The sequence below is a fragment of the Leptonotus elevatus genome, chromosome 1 (assembly GCF_054856555.1).
Source record: "Leptonotus elevatus isolate MCC_2025b chromosome 1, RoL_Lele_1.0, whole genome shotgun sequence".
NCBI classification, from domain to species: Eukaryota; Metazoa; Chordata; class Actinopteri; order Syngnathiformes; family Syngnathidae; genus Leptonotus; species Leptonotus elevatus.
In genome coordinates this window covers 51,698,790-51,718,732 of record NC_141239.1, presented here as the reverse complement: position 1 = coordinate 51,718,732, position 19,943 = coordinate 51,698,790, and the positions used below count along the sequence as shown (strand labels likewise).

The following is a 19,943-nucleotide window of genomic DNA, read 5'->3' as shown; positions in this document are numbered from 1 at the left end:
CCTTTATGCGCGACGATGATGCATTCTCGACTTAAGTCTCTTCCAGCAAAACAATTCTCTTAATAATCCTTTGCCTATTTTCGTTCCACTCTACTGTTAGCCTTTTTAAATTCTTCATCTAGACGCCGTCTCCTCTCACTCAAACCATCCATCTACGCCAAGTACATTAAAAAAAAAGCTGAAAAAACGGCAACCGCCACAAGTTCTTCTATTTCCTTGTTCTGATTTTTGCAGCGCCGTGCTTGGATGATGTCACAGAAACCGCCGCAAGGCGTTTACGTGTCGATTTAAGTCAGTGTTCCATTCCATCAACGTGGTTTATGTGAATCCAAACTCAGTAACCATGGAAATTTATACTGCAGACCTAACTTGCTCCGGAGCAGGTTAACTGTCAAGCTTAGTTTAGCTGTGTGTAAAAAAAAAACGTCAAAAGACTGTTCTGTAACGTGGATTTCTGCACTTGTGTAGCACCTGAAATGGTGTTTTTTCTTTCGTTTTCATTAAAGTGACTGTCAATGCACTTGGGCAGAATGTTGACGGATAAACGCTAGCTTTTAGCCTTCCATTCTGTTCTTGTCCATTAATACTGCGCCGCTAATTTTCGTACCGCAGGGGGGCGTTTTCAGAGAAAGTCAAAGTGATGTCAGGATATCTATTGAAAGCACCACAAGAGCCAAGGTATATCTTCATAATGTTTAAACGTATTCACAGAAAGCTTTAAAAATATATATTTAAGGGTAAAGAAATGAGTCGTTTCCTAAATTAATTGAAAGAAGAAAAAAAAGCATGATTTAAGCTTTCTTTTTTTCTCTTTAAAAAAAAAGGTTTAAAAAGCATTAACATTTGGGGCTGACTTCACTTCTGTTGACAGCTAATTCCATTTGTGTACAGCATAACATCTAAATGCAGCTTCACCATGTTTACTATGAACTCTGGGTTCACACAATTGACCCAAATTTGCAGATCTCAGAGTACGATATGCTGCGATTTACAAATGATCGGATTAGTCGGCTAATTGTACTGTCGGTGGCTAGCAAAAGACCTCTAGCCTACAAGGACTGGCTTTTATGCTATTATTCACATGACATGCAGAAAATTGGCAGGAAATGCAGAAAATTAAACCTGAATTATAAGTGTGTGTATGCGACGCATATTTGGTTTGCGTCTGTGTGTGTCTGCGCGGGGGTTATTTCCTCCTCCCTGAACCTCCTGCCTCCCCCTTGCCACCACAGGTAAAACTGTCTAGAACCGCCACTGTGGCCACAGAAACTTAAATGGATTACATGGCTTGTCATATATGAACCTACAATCTGCTAATTTTCGTTTTCATTTTCATTTAATTGACCTTTGGATGATTTTGTTTGTGTGTTCTGTAAAATCAGCACAGATTGTTTTATTTGTTGTTGTTTCATTGCATTGTACAAAAACTTGATCTGATGGTTTTTGCACTTTTGATGAAGTTGAGGTAAAAGGTTTTGATTGACTGAATGATGACTTTGAAGTAAATGACAGCAACTCAACTAAAGTGGATCTGAAGAGACCTTTGTTGCGATGAACGAGGTCTGGACTAGAAAAGCTTTGATGGCTTTCTTCAGTTCCAGCATTTCATGTATTTACTTTTATTGATTATAGAAGCCAATGTTGTGATTTTCTTTGTCAACACGTTCAATAAATAGCAAATATAATTCATGTCGAACAATGTTTCCATGGCAACATAGCAGTGCAAGGGGCAAAGTTGGACAAGCCTGCGTCCATGTGGCATTTGTCCTGCCTTCCAGAGAATAGAAAAGAAAAAACAGCGCATACACAATATCTTCTCTTCGTCTTACTTTGCTTCATCTTCAGCGCTTAACTCCACCTTTTTAAATGTTCCTCCACCTGCCGCCTAATTCACTGCACGGGCCTCCAGACTCTCTAAATGGCAGCATTTTGTCCCGAAAATTTAAGACTGCGTAAATAAAATTTTCATCCATTCGCGCCAGTGCAACCAGTAAGTTGGCGATTTTTTAAATATGACTATTCTTAAATCATTATTGTTGGCGGGCATACTTATTTTCCACACTTCATCCCATTGATCAGTAATATAGTGAAAATGAGTGGGATGAATATTTTTGCAAATTCATTTATAGTGTGTCCCTAAAGGTTCGGGTTAGGGGCCACTGCGCACAGAGTCAAAGTTAGTCTTGAGCCCTCACAACGTCATCTGCAGGGATTCCTGCCCGACTTCATCTGTCAGCCTATATCCATCAAGATGGCAAAGAGGAAGGGGCTTAAGTGCTGATCCATGATGCAGCTCAACCTCCATCTTTGCACAATTTCTGTGCTTTTCTCAAAAGTCATATTTAACATGCCACACAAGGCCACACGCTGGAGCGAAACTTTTTGTCTGCAGCGACTGTGGCAAAAACTCCTTGCTTTAACATGTAAACAAATATACTAAACCCAATTCCAAAAAAGTTGGGACACTATGCAAATTGTAAATAAAAACGGAATGAAATTATGTGGAAGTGCCAAATTTTAATATTTTATTCAGAATAGAACATAGAGAACAGGTCAAAAGTTTAAACTGAGAAAATGTACCACTTTAAGGGAAAACTATGTTGATTTTAAATTCCATGGCGTCAACAAATCAAAAAAAAGTTGGGACAAGGCCATTTTCACCACTGTGAGGCATCCCCTCTTCTTCTTAAAACAGTCTGCAAACGTCTGGGGATCGAGGAGACAAGTTTCGAAATAGGAATGCTGTCTCATTCTTGTCTAACACGCGTCTCTCGAACTGTTCAACTGTCTTGGACTTTCTTTGTTGCACCTTCCCCTTTATGATGCACCCGCCAAATGTGTTCTAGAAGTGAAAGAAGTGGACTGCAGTCTGGCCATTTCAATACCTGGATCCTTTCCTACGCAGCCATGATGTTGTAATTGGTGCTGCATGTGGTCTGGCATTATCGTGTTGAGAAATGCAAGATCTTCTCTGAAAGTGATGATGCCTGGATGGGAGCATATGATTATGAATATACCTTTTTGCATTGACGATGCCTTTCCAGATGTGGAAGCTGCCCATGCCACACGCACTCATGCAACCCTATACCATCACAGATGCAGGCTTATAAACTGAGTGCTGATAACAACTTTGGGTTGTCCTTGTCCTCTTTAGTCAGTATGATATAGCGCCCCAGTTTTCCACAAAGAACTTCCAATCGTGATTCGTCTGGCCACAAAGCAGGTTTCCACTTTGCCACACTCCATTTTAAATAACCCTGGCCCAGAGAAACGCCTGCGCTTCTTGGTCTGCTTTAAAAATTGCTTCTTCTTTGTACTGTAAAGTTTCATCTGGCAACGGCAGCTGGCACGGTGGATTGTGTTCACCCACAATGTTTTCTGGAAGTATTGCTGAGCCCTTTCTGTGATTTCTCTTACAGTAAGCATTCCTGTTTGCGGTGCAGTGCCGTTTAAGGGCCCGAAGATCATGGGCATCCAGTAGGCTTTTTCAGCCTTGACCCTGTTGGAAAACGATCCTTTAAGTTTTCCGCGTATTCGTAATGTTGTTTTCAGAATCAGAGTTGAGATCGGTGAACAGTTCCTTTGAAGGTTTTATTTTTATTCAGAAATTTCTGGACAGAAGCACATGTGTGACCAAACGCCATTAATTCCCCATGTGTCTGTCCAGCTCCTCCCACTTGCAGTCGCCATTATACGCACAGCATTCCAAAAAGCCCCTCCCCTTCCTCTTCCTCCTTTGCTGCCCTTAAGCCCCCTCCCCTTGCCCTGCCCCTAAACCCCCTCCCTCTGCTCTGAGTCTCAAGACAATAACAGATGGTATGTAAACATTTCCCGGCCACGACCCCCCCCCCCCCCCCCACGCAGCTGATCAACCAGGCGGAAACACAGTTTTCCAGACATCCTGGCACTTTTGTAGGCATCATAAAACTTTACAAAGGAATTGATTATAACACATTTTCTCCCCCGAAACAGATGGCTAATTAAGTGATAAAATGTGGAAGGAAGAATCTTCAAACGTTTGGTCACATTATTACACTTATCAATCTTTGCTGAGTAAGTAAAAACAGTTATGACTAAATCTAAACAGTTATTATTAAATTGAAACAGAAGATTCTCTTTAACCCTCAAAAAATCGGCTAAACACGCGTCTGCCCTGTGGCCTTATGGTGAAAAATGCTCAGTTTTTAGCATACAAGTACATTTAAACTTTTGTTATTTGCCAGTCAAATATATTTACTCCACATTGGCCCCCTTTGTTTTTCTTTCAGCGTGTGTCTTTGGGGCCCTTTGCACGAGGCGCGCGCGTGTCCTCAATTAACTAATCAAAGCCCGGCAGCAGACCCGCGCCGTCAGAGGGGCGGGGCAAAATTCACAGCGACTTACTTTGCGTTTGCGACTAACAAGGGAGCCGTTGTGTCTGAAAACGCCACAATTTAAGTAATTTGGTTTGGAAGACCATCATGGAGTCTAACAGCAAACATTTCCAGCCTTGGAAAGACTACATGGGTCTGTCGGATGCAATGCGTCGAATCCTGGATGTGAAAACCTCCATGCAGTCTCACCCAGCGGCCTCCAAAGTTCGACACTCGGACGATGACGTCGCCGAGGCTTTGGCGTCTCTGCGCATGGACACACTCGCAGAGAGAAGCGAGTCCGAGGCCAAAGGTGCTGCAGCTGCTGGTGCTGGTGCTGAAGGTCCAAACCGAGGCTTCTTCTTCTCCACGCGACAGTCAGTTGACGGCCAGTTGACTGTTTCTGGCTTGGGAGGAGGGAGCAGCGGTCCGCGGCATCGCATGAAGAGCGCACGTCAGCAGAGACCCGAGCCTCTGTCTCATGCAGGTACGAGCATGAGCCGGTGCAGTTTTTGTAAGCGCAACGGGGAGAGTGAACTGGTCTACAGTTCTCACTGGCTGAAGAATCTTGCTGGCGAGATTCTGTGCCCCATTCTGCGCCAGTACGTGTGTCCACTGTGCGGCGCCACTGGCGCCAAAGCCCACACCAAGAGATTCTGTCCCCGAATTGACAGCTCGTACAGCTCCGTTTACGTTCAACCCAGACGTCGAAGATCGGCTGACATTTGACTTTGACTGTCACCTGCGTGCGTTTTCCCCCAACATGCATGTGTGTGTGTGTGTGTGTTTTCTGTTTTAAACTTTTGATACATGAAGACGTGGTCGGCTCGTTCCTTCCTTGTTCTTGTTTTGTGGTGTGCAAGCTTCTTTTCAGGATGATGCATGGGACCTGAAAAAGTTAAAGCTCCTCTCCGTTCTTGGAGGAAGAAGTGTGTGTTAATGTTTAACGGCACCCAATTAAAACTGATTGTAAAACCTACACTTTGTGTTGTTTGATCTTTTGCTTCTGATGTGAAATAATTTGTCAATAACTAATGAACCCAGCTTGACTTCACAATGAAAGTTTTCATGTAAATGTATACAGCATTTAAAAAACACACACGTTTGAATCATTATCAGGCACTGTGAGGGTGTACAAATACGGTACCATTATTGTATTATCTGTGTGGTTTGATATGTTACACCAAAAATATTGCTACAGTGTTTGTATGAACTGACTGTACTTTGAATGCTGTTAACAATGCAAAGGCGGTTTTGTGGGGTAGCAATGAGTGGCAGCTGACACCTGTACCAAATCCCTTCCCCACCTGTTAAAATGTTATTATAAATGCCCCTTATAATGTCTCCATAGTATACATAGTGTACAAAAGGGCACATGCCCAAAGTGTGTGTGTGTGTGTGTGGGGGGGGGGGGGCAGATTACTTTTGTTGCCTTTCAAAACTAAAATTCAACAACATAATTTACATAAATTACATTTTTATCACAATATCTTTGGTCACGAGATCCTCGAATATGACGTCATACTACGAGATGCGCCCTCAGTTGAAGCCAGGTCGCTCGCCGCTGCACCTGCGGTCAGTAAGTTGGTCGCTCCGTTTTTATTTTACAGTAGTCTTACTCACAGTAAACAAAAGCCAAGGTCATAGAGTGCCGAAAATTCAAGCAAAACAAATGCCGTTATTTGGCAGATTTTGTAGATATTATCACAGCATGCTAGCATCATCATCAGGGAACGGCTGTTGGAGACTGGTGTATCTCAAATGGCACTTTCTCCAGACCTGAATCCTATTGCAAACCTGTGGGATCAGCTGAGTCGCCGTGTAGGACGCCATGCCTCAGCAGAGTTGACTTGTAAACAGCATGAGATGTGGTCAAGCTGTAATTGATGCTCAAGGGCACATGACCAGTTATTGAGACGATGACATTTTGGGTTGTGGTTTACACTCTAAAAACAGATGGGTCAAAAATAACCCAACTATGGGTCAAAAATGGACCGATCCTCTACTTGGGTCGATTTGACCCAACTGTGAGTCAATAAATGGGTCTTTTAGTGTAAAACAACTCATAAATATTGGTCAGAGCCTTTACTTGGGTCAAAAAACATGGATATTTTGTATAAACCAACCTAGAATGTTTGGTCAAATTGACCCATTAAGTGGATTGGTTCATTTTTTATCCATAATTTGGTTATTTTTGACCCAACTGTTTTCAGAGTGTACCCACCATTGTTGTTTGTCATTGTGGAAAAAGTTGCATTCACATTGAAACAAGTATATAATCCATTTGCATTCGTGTTATTTTTTGGAACAATATAATTGCAGTTGAGCCCCGTAATTTAGGTGTAGTGAAATTGTGAAAATCTGCGTAGAATTGATGCTAATTGTGTTAAAATTATATACCATGATTTTACTGATCTGGCCCACTTGGTAATATATTTTCCTCCATGTGGCCCCTAAACTAATATGAGTTTGACACCCCTGGATTAGACATATAAGTGGGGGAAGAGGAAGTGCTTTGAAGACCTGCTTTTTCTTTTATCGCTCAGTTCCTTGACCATTTACTTCGCAGCTTCACGTAATCATGTTTTAATAAATCACGATTATTGTTACAGTCTCTCTTTACATTCCTTATTTAGTTGTTTTCAATAGTTGTTGCATTAGTTGTTTGCCTAGTGATTTTACGCCATCTAGTGGGGATTATTGATAGCAAGCACTGCAAAAAAAAAAAAGGGTTCCACACGACACCAATTAACAGGTGCATTCGTCAACACGCACGCAGACAGACAACTTCATGAGCTCTGCGCAGCCGTTATGGAAGCTAAAATAACGCCAAAGAATCAACTATCGGCGAAAAGGAAGAAAGGAGACGAGCAAGTCTAAGAAGCATATTTAGCCCCATGTGGATGTGAACCCACGAGTTCTTAGGGGTTGCCAAGGAATAAACCCTGTAGTTTGCTAAACCTCGTGTCGTGCTTCATGCTACATCCTGAGGGAGCTACAATTATATTGCAAATGCAATTAAAAAGCCCGTTAGAGCGGTCAACAATGACGTATTGAGTCAGTGTGAGTCTCACGCATTTCTGTCCTATCTCACGCTGTCACGCTTTACTTTAATTTCTCACGTTAAGAAAAAGTACCACTAGGGGGAAAAAAAGGTTTTGTCGTACAATATCACTAATGTCAAAATGATTGTAGATTGACGGGTTCCATCGTAATAGGGTTAGGAGAAAAACAAGACCTTAAATGGGTATTCATTAGCATGATTTACCTGCTGCATTATTGTAATTTCATGAGGTTCTCAACAATAAAGCCCTCTTGTGAAAATGTCATAGGTTTTATGTTAATATACTGGTTAAAATAGCCCCTTTAGAAATTCATAGTAAAGTTCATAAACGGTAAATTCATGAAATGGGGAAAAAAAACTGAATTTCAAATGACTTCATCCGCCCTAAAATATTTGGTTTGCTCCCTCATTTAAACCATGCAAACTTTTTTGTGTGTGAAAGAATCGTTATTGAGAATCTTTAGGAAACTGTATCAAATGGAGGAACCAAAATTATCCAAATTCAAATGATGGCCAACCTCACCCAGCTGTTAACTGTTAAAAAAAAAAATGCCTATGGACAATTTTTAAATGCTTGTCCTATCATGGTTTGAGTACTAATGTAATACAATGTAACAGATGTAATCCAATTTAAGTTTAGTCGAACATTTCCATTCACACTTATTTTTCAATATATACATTGCAGTTGTGTAGCATAAGAATGCAGTTTCAAGACAGGGACAAATCATTTCAGAAAAAAAGGGGACTTTTTGTATGCAGTTGTACATGTCTTTAAATTCACTGATTAATTGGCAGGTTCAAATTATTTGTTGTGACAGTAGCTTGGGGCTTACTTGAAACTTTTATGTTTAGACTTGAGGTTTACTCAGGACTTGCACAAACGTAATTTAGCCCCACCTCTGGAACACTTAGGTTGGAGACTACAGTTGAACGTGACAGTATTTCTGTTTGAAAAACATCATTATGACCAGTCTGACTTCATACCACTTATCATATTTGGCCCGTGTGAGCTGAAATGTTTGTTGTGCTCGCGTCCTGTAGATGTCCAGAGGCTGATTGCTCATCATGCTCATCATTCAGCTGCAAGAGCATCCACAGCGCACGCTAAAGGAAGAGGAGGACAGTGCGTTTATGTTGCCACTGGCTGGCGAATCTGTGCAGGAGTGTAAAGAGGAACCAGCCGAGCTTCCTCATCACAGTCCCAGTGGAGACCAGCGTGGACAACCAGGCCAGAAGACCTCCAAGCTCCACTTGCACAAAGTGACGACAGAGAAGAAAACGGGGCTTTGAGGAGCAACGTAGACCGTGAACACCGAAATGCTCCCAAAAGAAGACAACTTGTGGCACAAAGAAAACATCTCAAACTGGCAAGAAATGGTCAGCATGTAAAGATAAAACAATACAGATGCTAAATTGATGGCAAAAAAGCAACAACAAAATTCTCAAAATGAAAATAGAGCAAGACGCTTGAAGTTATTTTCATTTCTGGTGCCATCTCTCGCTATTTAGAAACTCCATGCTTTTATTTCAATGCATTAAACATAAACGGATGTCTTTTTATAGGCAAGGAACCTTAGACATTAGTCCTTCCAATGTCAGTGGCAATTTTGTTAGTTGCAATTTAAATGCTCATTTAAACGTCCTTGTTGGAGGTGTTGGAGCTTCAGATAGAGCCTATTGTTTGTTCTGTACAGCCAAAAATGTGATGACTCTAATAGCACATCCAGTAGCCAATATTTTGCTACATGCTAGTAATACCTTGAACTGTATTGCCACTTCCAGTGTAGTGGGCAACACGGCTCTTCTTTGCCGAGGGGAGGCTGCTCTTGCTTGGACTCGTTCTTCAGGCATCCTTACATTCTCGTCAATATTTTGATGCAGATGTAATGTTTCCTCTGCTGTATAACTTTTTATAGACAATGGTGACTTCTCTCTTAAATCAGAGCGGCCATCACTCACGTATTGAGCATGAGTTAGGGCTGGGCGATATGGCTCAAAATTCATATCTCAATATCAATTGCATCCCTTCACTAACAGTACATACCACAATGTAAACTTACAAATGTAAAAGTATTTTAAATTAGTGATAATAAATGAATAATTTCTGACTAAGTTTAGTATACTCCATTACAAGAAGCGAAATTCATCAAATAAATTGTGATAAAACACAATTACGATAACTTTTATTGTGCAAATCTCAAGTCAGAATGAAATGTAAGCACGACCTAGTGCAAAACACAATTTACAAGATTAGAAACAAGAAAACAAATATTTATCAACATTTATTTACATTAATGTAGTCATTCAAAATAACTTGATGTGTGCTATGTGATTTTGTACTGACTGCATGAAGATATACCCATCTCAGAGCTCACATTTTGGAAAAGGAGCGCAGTATCTCCTAACCATGACATTTTAGGAGCGCATGTAAAAGATTTAGAGGCACGCACTATAAATTGACTTGCAAAGTAAATATTCATCCCACTCATTTTTCACTTCATTCCTGATAAATGGGCTGATGTGTGGAGCAATGACAATATTAAACAACAGTAATAACAAAAAATATATATATATATTTTTAAAGGTAATTCCTTGTCAATTCACATATCCTCTCCAGTGACAACACTTCAATTTGCCTGATTTTTACCATTAGTGCCGTTAAAAAAATGTTGTTGTTTTTTAAATCCACCTTTTAAGGTTTAAATATGTAGAAGTAGAACACCTATGCTCTTTGTAAATGCAGATTCTAAAAGACAGGGCCAGAATACATTAATGTAACAATTTACAGGTCTGTGCCTCCCTTAAAACAAAAGATAGGATGAGGTTCAAACTTTGGATTCTTTCTGTCGACATTATAAGGCACAAACGGAATCAAAATCAGGCAATGGACTGTATGCACGCAGCACTTCCGCATTCGATGTCATAAGGCACCCAACCTGCCGGTGGGGAGTGACTTCAGCTGAGCGCACTGTTGATGTGATGTAAAACTCAAATCCTAAATCCTTAACCCACTCAAAAAGAACAGGGGCTGCTCCTTGCTTTGACACTATGTCTATCAGAATTTTAAAACTACAAATTAGATTTCCCAGAGCCGTAATTTTCACGGCTTGAGCTGTGGTAATGACGTCATTGCTTAAAATGATTATTACACGGAAGTACAAGCTGTTTGAGTAGCTAGTAGAGCTATTTTGTTTATACTTAAAAAAAAAAAAAAAAAGTAAATTATGTATTGTAGCTCCTCTCCCTGAGCCGCAGGGGGAGAGCTCCATTTTGGGTCAAAAGGATCCACAGCCCATCCATGTTAAAGTGGAAGCTGCAGCTACGCAGTTCCCCCATGTTGAAGAGGAAGAGGCTGAAGTGGGCACATTTCCACTGACTGGTGTCTCTGTAAAGAGTGAAGACCACCAAGACAAACCACCTGAGTGGTCACAGCTTCATCATGACAGCCCAAGTGGAGGCCACTTTGGAGGACCACCACCAGATGGCCTCTTTGCTCCACTGTCTGACAGTGATGACATGGAAGAAAGTCTGAGTAGCAACAAATACTGTGAAGGTGACAACAAGCAGTTGAAATGCTCTGAAAAGGAGAAAACTGGCAACAAGAAAATGACACGAATGTGGAAAAAGAGTTTTCCATGCTCAGTGTGTGGTAAAAGTTGGACAAACAAATCGAAATTGCGTGACCACATGAGAACACACACAGGAGAGAAACCCTTTAATTGCCCAGTTTGTGGTAAGAAATTCTCTTATAAGCATGTCATGGTCACACACACAGGAGAGAAACCCTTCTAGTTGTTCAGTTTGTGCTAGGTCCACTTTGACTGCACACATGAGGACACACAACAAGGGAGATGAAATGTTTTATAGTATTCCCCAATTTCCCACCCCAATAATGCTGTGTCCTAGGCAGACCACATACTGTTTTTCAGAAATTTCATAGTCGTGAAGATCTGTAATGTACCTTGTAAAAGTATCCTTCACTTTTCCTTTAAAGAAAAGTCTATTTGTTACATTACAGCCTCTAAGTGAATTTTTTTGTCTGTAAATTTCAATCTTATTTCACAGATCTGCACAAAATATTAAAGGTTTTGAAATGAGATGAGAAATGTGTATGTGTGTATGTGTGTGCGCGCTTTTGTTTTTTACTAAATTGTGGGGCCCATACACGCGTGTTTTTCCAGGCTTAACTACCATTGTGGGGACCGACTTGAAATTGTGGGGAAATTTTAGTGGTCCCCACAAGTTCAGAACTCTTTTGAGGGTCAAGACTTGGTTTTAGAGTTTAGGTTTGAGTTGGGTTATGGTTGAGGTCAGGGTAAGGAATGGGGGTAGGCAATCATTTTTGATGGTTGGGGTTGAGGAAGGGGCTAGGAAATGCATCGTCAATGAGATGTCCCCACGATGATACAAAGACGTGTGTGTAGGTGTGTGTGTGTGTGTGTGTACACGCATGCGCAACGGCGACAACAACAGTGATTGACGAAAGAGGCAATGAAGCAACCCGAGTAAATATTGACGTATGTAAACAAACACGCTAGTAAATGATTGAGTCCAAAAAACCTATCGTGTCCCATTTTTTTCTTATTGAGCGACGGGCACACAGGCGAGTTTCTATGGAGGACCAAAAATGCCAAAATTAAATAAATGAATACACCATTAAATAATAAATAAATGTATAATTAATTAATTAAATGTTTTAATTTATTAATTAAATATGGAAATAAATCAATCAATGTGTTATTAAATGCCATTAATTAATTACATTACCTATGATTAATTGTAAATGTATATATATAATTATTTATCTATTTAATTAATTATTTCATGGTCACTGTGTTGCGGTGTTTTATGAATTAATTTTATCTGTCAAACTCACCCATCAAAGTTTGTTGGGCAGGTTTTAACACATGATTGGTCACCGTGCTCACCAAGTCTATTGACCTCAATAGATGCGTTACCATTAGAGTCTAATGGTAACGCATCTATTGAGGTGCTTTTTGAGACGTGTTGAAATGGAAGTCACTTTTTTGCCCCCGCATTTCCTGTAGTCATGTGACCCCGCCCGGTAAAAGACAGAAAAGGAAGGTGTTCTGTTACCTTGCCTTTTGCAAGCGCCTTGTGTTTTTTCCATTTTTGTATCCTGGCTTGGTCCAGCGTTTTTTGTTATTTACCCGATTTGGACCGCAATAAATCTTTGTTACGTCCTCACTGTTGCCCCTGATTTTGGGATCCACCTCTCCAGTCACTACTGGACTCTGACAGAATAATCCGACCATGGATCCCGCAGGCGACAAAGAGGTTAGGCATGCATTGGCCAGTCAGGGTTGTCAGGTGAGCCAACATGAAACCTCACCCGCGGAGCTCCGCAACGCGGTCAACATGCTGGCTCAACATTTCAAGGACCTGAGCTCCCGGATGGAACAGGTGGACATCAGAAAGGGGGCTACCGCAGGTGTAGCTGCCGGGCTACACCCCGGGAACCTATATTGCCACCTTGCGCGTTACGCAGCAGAACCGGGGAACTGCAGAGTTTTATTTTTTATATATATATTTTTACATCACTGCTTCCTTATTTTATGTCAGCAGCCCCTTACGCTAGTGACAATGCTATAGTTGCGTTTATTATTAGCCTCCTGACTGGTCCGGCGGCAGCTTGGGCTATGGCCAAGAGCAATGCACGGTCTGACCTCTGAGCCTCCTACCAGCACTTTGTGGAAGAATTACATAGGGTATTTGATCACCCGATGAAAGGCAAGGAGGGGGGGGGGGGCATCTGATAGACTGTGTGCAGGGGAAACATTCCGTCGCGGATTACTAAATCGAGTTACGCACTCTCGCGACTGAAAGTGGGTTCAGAGCAGACACAGCGGCGGCTCAAGTCTGGAGCGTGCTTCTCCTGCGGGCGGCTGGATCATCGCGTGGCCTTCTGTCCAGTAATGACGGCTTGACCGACACGGGGACCCCAGTTCATCTCTCAAGTGTGGAGACGGTTTTGCTGGGCCATGGGGGTTACGGCCAGCCTCTCCTCTGGTTACCATCCCCAGTCCAATGGACAGATTGAGCGGGTCAACGAGGACCTGGAAGCGGCTCTGCGGTGCGTGTGTCTACGACCAGCCATCATTATGGTCCACCTTTCTGTCATGGGTGGAGTACGCCCACAACACCTTGGTCTCGTCAGCTACAGGTCAGTCCCCCTTTTACGCAGCATACAGCTGCCCCCACTATTTCCGTCCCAGGAAGGCCTGGTCAACGTTATCTTCGTCCAGCTCCACCTGAGGCATGCGCACCGGGTCTGGCGTGAGGCGGCTTTGTCTCCACCGCGACATGCAACCGTCAGATTTAAGCTGCTCCACACGGTGTTTGTATATTGAACCATGTTGAACATTTCACGCCTGGGACGTCCTCTTCTTCCAAAATGACGCGTAAACTGGTGTAGCTACTCTGTTTGTTTGTATTTTCGGATTTGTGCATATTAATGATAAAAACATGGCGTCACTTGAGATCAACCCACTGTCGTTTGCTGAACCAATGAGGTTGAGCTTTAGTCCGCCCAAATCCTCCAGAGCCCGCCCTCTTCTCTACAAGTACAAATCATGGACCTCTACAAGTACGAATCAGTTTTGCACCATCTGTAGCAAGAGATTTGATGCAAAAGTCAAGTGACTGGACAGCAGCAGAAAAACCACTTGTGACTCCTAGTGGCGACTTCTTTGACTACAAGTTGTCATTTCTACAGGTACAAATCACAACTTTTACAAATACAAATTTATACAGGCACAATTTTTTTTAAAATACAACTAAAAAATTTTTTTTACAGGTACAAGATTCTTTTGCACCATATTTACCTCCATAACTATATAGTGTAGATAAAAAGTGCTATATAAAAAGCAGTCCGTTTACCATTTTACCTCAGAGCATTCGTGAATGCTCTGAGGTAAAAGGTACGATGAAATGCCCTTGAAAAAAACAAACAAACATATGTCTCTAGTTTGAATCATGAAATCAAGGACATCTTTTTTAAATTCAAAATGAAAACGTGAGGACCAGATAAGTACATTTTAAATCATTTTAATCTTGTATTAGTTATGATAATGATTACTGTGCTTCCCCGAGTGTGCATCCCTGCAGCGGTGTGGTCAGCAGTGGTGCGGCAAATCTCTGCTGCAAACATACCCAAATTCTTCTGTGCAGAGGCCATCTGTCAATGCTGAGTTTGGAAGAAAAACATGTTGAAATACCACAGCGACCGATCCTCAGCTAACTTCAGTTGCGTATTTTCACTCACCCCTTTCCTCGAAATGGACACAGTCCCCAACGCCATCTGGATTAAATCTAAAACCATTTTGAAGGAAATCTAAATCTACTTGAGTGCCATCAGTCCAGATGTATTCACCGTCCTGAAACACAAAGTCACATTTTAAAACTTTTGTCAATGGTTCATGAGCACGGTTATAAGTTCACAAGAACTAATGAGAAAACTCCAATTAAAATTGAAAAATAATTTTCGCTAACTAAATGAAATAAAAACACAAAATGCTTTGAAAATCCAAACACTAACTAAAGTTACATCTTAGGTTTATAAAACTAATTATATTGTAGTGAAAATGTCCTTTGTCTACGAATAGCATACATTGCTGCTTTTAAACGCATTCATTTAGGCCGTGTTGTCCATGCACAAGAAGTTGTACTTGACTTTATTAGAGAGCACTTTTTTTTTCCAACAAATACTCCATACATTAAAAAAAAACCAAATACTACAATTAATTAAAAAACAACAACTACAATAAAAACGGACAAACTTGCCCTATAAAATAATCAAAACTAACTGAATTTAAAAAAGAAACTCGGAATGAAATGACAGCTAAATATAATGTAAAAATTTCAAACTATTTTAAACCTGGTTGTATTTGTATTCATTGGCCCGCTCTTAAACAGCCAAGTGTCTGACTGCTCAACATTTAATTAAAATGTCCCCATTTTTGAAGGGACTGACGAGGGCGGCAGTTGTTGTAGTGCTTTTGGTTAAGTCTCGCCTGAAGTGTTGCTGATGAAGTACTGACTCCACCCAGGAAAATACTGCACATTAGATGCTCGTTTAGACACAAGTATCCCCGCCCAGTAGTCATCATGGACACGAAAGCCATCACAACTTTGTTGCAGCTGAGCAGTGCTTGGTCCAGCCTCAGACTCTTCCTTTCTTGACCATTGAGGCCATTTTGACCAAAAACATCCCAAAATTCTTAACAATCAGCGGCAAATTGAGAGACAAGTGACACAACTTGAAAGATTTTCAAGACATGGCTTGTCATTCGGCTGAAATCGTTTTCCCTTACAAACTTGAGATACAAGCGCTGTGTGGCAACAACAGTCGACTCAACGTACAACAATCGTGAGTGAAGCAACACTTTGGCAGATACAATGAAAAAAAGTGGTTTCAGAAAGTAATAATAATAATAATAATTCATTTCACTTAAAAGCGCCTTTCAAGACCCTCAAGGACGCTGTACAACAGTTAAAAACTAAATTTAAAACAAAAATTCTACAGATTAGATACAATAATAATGAAAAAGCTAAAAAATAAAAAAGCAGTGTAGTTTAAAGTGTGTAGGCAATCTTGAAGAGGTGGGTTTTTAGTTTGGATTTGGAAATGGTCAAGGAGGGTGAAGTTGCCTTCAGAGCATATATATATATATATATATATATATATATATATATATATATATATATATATATATATATATATATAAGCAGACATGGCTGTGAGTGCCGCACAGAATAGCGAGGCAAACAGGTTCTAATCTTTTCAATGTACATCTTTTATGTCGCCGGGACCCGCGGGATTGCAACGCTGGGCTTTCGTAGTTGCCACCGCTGCCGCAACTGCCATTCAGCACGGAGGCTACAAGCTAGGTCACCATTGGCGGATAAAAATGCTCAAAATAGTACAAGCCAAAAGTTTGGACACACCTTCTCATTCAATATGTTCGCTTTATTTTCATGACAATGTACATTATAGATTCTGACTGAAGACATCAAAACTATGATGACAACTATGACAACTAACGACCAAAAAAAAAAGAGAAAATAATCAAATAAGTACATAAATAAATAGCCACCCTTTTCTCTGATGACTTTTTTTTTTTTTTGCATATTCTTGGCATTCTCTTGATTAACTTCAAAAGGTTGTTTTCCAACAGTCTTTAAGGAGTTCCCAGAGGTAAGAATGCCAAGAGTATGCAAAAAATGTAACCAGGGCAAAGGATGGCTATTTTGAAGAATCTATCATATAAAACGTTTTTAGTTATTTGTGCATAATTCCACATCAGTTCATACATAGTTTTGATGCCTTCAGTGATAATCTACAAAGTAACCAGTCATTAGAATAAAACAAATACATTGAATAAGAACATGTGTGCATATATTAGAGCTGTCAAAGGATTACATTTCTCTAAAAAAAAAAGGCTTGTTTTTATCAAAATGTTTTGCCTGCCAAATTTAAAGAGCACTTGTTATGTGTTAATTCTTTCGACATTTATTGTTCTGAGGACATCCTCAACATATTTTGACCCACTGCACGCTCTCATCCTCCTCTTTTTCTAATCAGTTAATTACTTGTTTAATTTACAATGGAAAAAAATGACCCCGATAGGTTGACATGAACAAATATTCTGAATGTCATACGTTGTTACCTCCAGGAACGAACGCCCATCAACCGGTCGGCTTGCCATCAGGCGCGTCACATTTCCGTGTTTAAACTTGAATTAGCTCCGCTCTGCCGTCCGTCAGCAATGAATGTCCGTGCGGAAACACAAAATATTGGTTCCGGCATCTTCCGGGTCGCGCAAATATGTTTTTACAATTACTGTACAACGTATTTTGATGTAAATATCGACTTAAGCGGGGAAATCGGACTTAGGTCGAAATTTGGGTTACATCGCCAGTGTAGGAACGGAACTTTGCTGTAACTTGAGGACTCCCTGTACTTAGTGCTGGTCAGCCTTTTACCACAAGTGCATCATGAAGTCCAATCCAGGTTCCCGGAGTCTCGTCAGCGCCAGAGTTCAAAAGCAGCCCAATAGTGAAAAAGGCTTCCAAGGGATTGTTGAGGGACACCAGATTCCCACCAAGAATGTTGCAGACTTGCTGATGGGAGAAAGACGAAGTGAAAAAGTGGCCCGGACACGGCCGTCGACAAGATATTTTGTATTCAGACTCAAGTTTTCAATCGCCAGATGTGGCGGAATCGCCACTTTCCCAACCTCGGCATCGAGGAAGGTCCTCTGGTCGCGTTGGTAGATGTAACAGCGATTGTCCAAGCGAGTCCAACCTTTTGGGCAGCAGTTGTCTGCAACACAATTGACTATTGGACCAACAACAATTTCTTATTTGCTTTGAAAAACTATCCTTTGGCTACCAACCTTTTGCATGAATGGCAGTCTTCGAGCACTGAGGAGGAGGAGGAGGAGGAGGAGGGGAGGAGAGGAGAGGAAAAAAAAAAGGCACATTGTTAAGATGCGGATTCAGAACGCTGTTCACAAGTGTTTGTGGTGGCTGACCCTGACCACCTACCCACCTTATTCCTGAGGGCTCTCATAGAGAAACGATCATGCGCCCAACTTTCAGATAGGCATAGGTGTCAAACTCCGGTCCTCAAGGGCCGCAGTCCTGCAGGTTTTGGATGTTTCCCTTCTCCAACACTGCTGATATATGATCAGCTCATCAGCAAGCACTGCATAAGCCTTATAACGATCCTGTTGATTGGAATCAGCTTGTGTTGGAAGAGGGAAACCTCCAAAATCTGCAGGACTACGGCCCTTGAGGACCGGAGTTTGACACCTATGAGCTAGAGACTTTCGGTAAGAATTTTGCTATTTGTTCGTTTCATTGGAACTTGTTGTAATGTTGACGGTTGTACTAACAAGCAGAAGAAGTCAAATCTGTGGTTATGATTCTGACATATACGTTTCTGGAATTCTGATAACGGGTATCCTGCTATTTGGATTTGGCAGTTTTCTTTTCTTTTTTTAATTAGCTGACTGGAGAGCAGACAACACTCACTCAGGTGACGAGTGAACTCAATCTTCAGACAATGAGCAAATGGGCAAAAACGCTAGAGAATCATCCTGAAAATTTTATTTTATAAACGTTTTCTCGAGACGTTGATCATGATCGAATGCATTTGATGGAAAATCGGTCATCAATCTGTAATGTCATCATTTACGCAATTGATTAATGACGTAATTGATCGGATTTGCGAAATAGGGCAGCTGAAAACAATCTTGTTCACTCCGGAGTCGTTATGTATTGCCATAGTGTATTTTGGTAGTTTGTATTAAAGTAAATTTCGGGTTTAATAACTTTTCCATGTGTTCACATCATTCAAAAAAATATTTCTTATTCAGTTCAGGTTTAAATAGTTAAAAACTGTTACACCACAAAAAAACACACAAAACAAAACAAAACACCGCAGAGCGTTTACAAGTTTCATACGTTGTGAAAGTACCCTGAATGCACCATGTTGCTTGTAACAAGCCCAGAGGGAATCAATCAAAAATTGATAGCCTAGCGCTAACGCTAAAGAGAATGGAGGATCCCATTCAAATGCTAAGAGGAAGTTAGCATCAACTTCTAAAAAAAACCCTATTTTTTTTGCATGGCAATATTAATGAGCATCATTTATTCACAACTTTTCACTATTTGTAGTAGTTTTAACAATTGTGCATGGAAATTTTAATGAGTTGCAGTTTTTTGCTACTCACAGTAAAAAGGCAAATTTTTTTCATACTCACGTATAATGAGCATTAAGTATTCTCACTTTTGTCAGCAAATAGCAAACATGAGTGAATTGGCATTAATATTATAATAATAATAATAATAATTGGGGTTTCTGCAAATAACATTTGACAGCTTCTCCCAAATACGTGAACAGGCAACCGGCCAATGTCGCCGTTTGCGGAAATCTGGACTTACGGCTCCGGTCCCGAGGATGCACAGGAGGAAAATCCAGCGAAGGGTAAACTCCATCTGCAAATGGACCCAACAACCAGAGTAAGTTAACGCTATCAACAACCCTGGGAGCTTGCAGTCTCAAAAGAGGGGTGTACGTGATGTTACCTTTGCAGTTGCGAAATTGGATGCGCAGGACAGCAGCGGGCGACGCCTTTTATACTCCAGCTTGACAATCGAGGAGTGTCAAACTAGGTGGCACCCAATTATTGTTAGTGCTAGTTTGCCTAACTGGTACTGTAACTGCTATTGTTAAAGCTTATATATCACTGAATGGCGCGTGATTGCAAGGATGACACATTTTTTTCCATCAAGGCTTGTTTGGGGGTGAGTGGTGGTGCAGGTGGCTGGGTAAAGGGTGCTCAGGGTGGGGGGTGTCTGGGGGTTTGGGGGTTTGGGGGCCCGGGGGCTGGGTTGTGGTGGTTGGAGGGTCGTGGGGGGACTGTTGGATGTGGGCCGTTGGGGTGCCGTGTGGGCCTGCTGTGCCCCGTTCTACTTTGGGCATTTTGCCGTGTCGGGGG

The 19,943-nt window shown here is 41.2% G+C and overlaps 2 protein-coding genes across 2 annotated transcripts; one reads left to right on the top strand and one right to left on the bottom strand.

Moving 5' to 3' along the window:
• Positions 1-4,349: 4,349 nt before the first annotated feature.
• LOC147184560 (nanos homolog 3-like) lies at positions 4,350-5,331 on the top strand. Its single transcript, XM_086068678.1, has one exon. The coding sequence runs from the start codon at positions 4,461-4,463 to the stop codon at positions 5,079-5,081; it is 621 nt and encodes a 206-aa protein (XP_085924804.1). The 5' UTR covers positions 4,350-4,460; the 3' UTR covers positions 5,082-5,331.
• A 9,137-nt stretch (positions 5,332-14,468) lies between these two features.
• Positions 14,469-19,540, bottom strand: LOC147184559 (galactose-specific lectin nattectin-like). Its single transcript, XM_086068693.1, has 7 exons — positions 19,531-19,540; positions 19,387-19,440; positions 17,835-17,862; positions 17,676-17,761; positions 17,422-17,559; positions 14,702-14,813; positions 14,469-14,623 (listed from the first exon to the last, which is right to left on the bottom strand). Exons 2-7 carry the CDS (start codon positions 19,438-19,440, stop codon positions 14,553-14,555), a joined length of 489 nt encoding a protein of 162 aa, XP_085924819.1. The 5' UTR covers positions 19,531-19,540; the 3' UTR covers positions 14,469-14,552.
• Between the last annotated feature and the right edge of the window lie 403 nt (positions 19,541-19,943).

Bases quoted from the DNA above. Each gene is read 5' to 3' on its own strand.
- LOC147184560 (XM_086068678.1), top strand. From the start codon at position 4,461: ATGGAGTCTAACAGCAAACATTTCCAGCCTTGGAAAGACTACATGGGT.
- LOC147184559 (XM_086068693.1), bottom strand. From the start codon at position 19,440: ATGGAGTTTACCCTTCGCTGGATTTTCCTCCTGTGCATCCTCGGGACC. The intron at 17,863-19,386 runs GTAAGTCCAGAT...CCTCCTCCTCAG, and splicing joins GCATCCTCGGGACCGGAGCC to TGCTCGAAGACTGCCATTCA. The intron at 17,560-17,675 runs GTTGGGAAAGTG...TTCTCCCATCAG, and splicing joins GGACCTTCCTCGATGCCGAG to CAAGTCTGCAACATTCTTGG.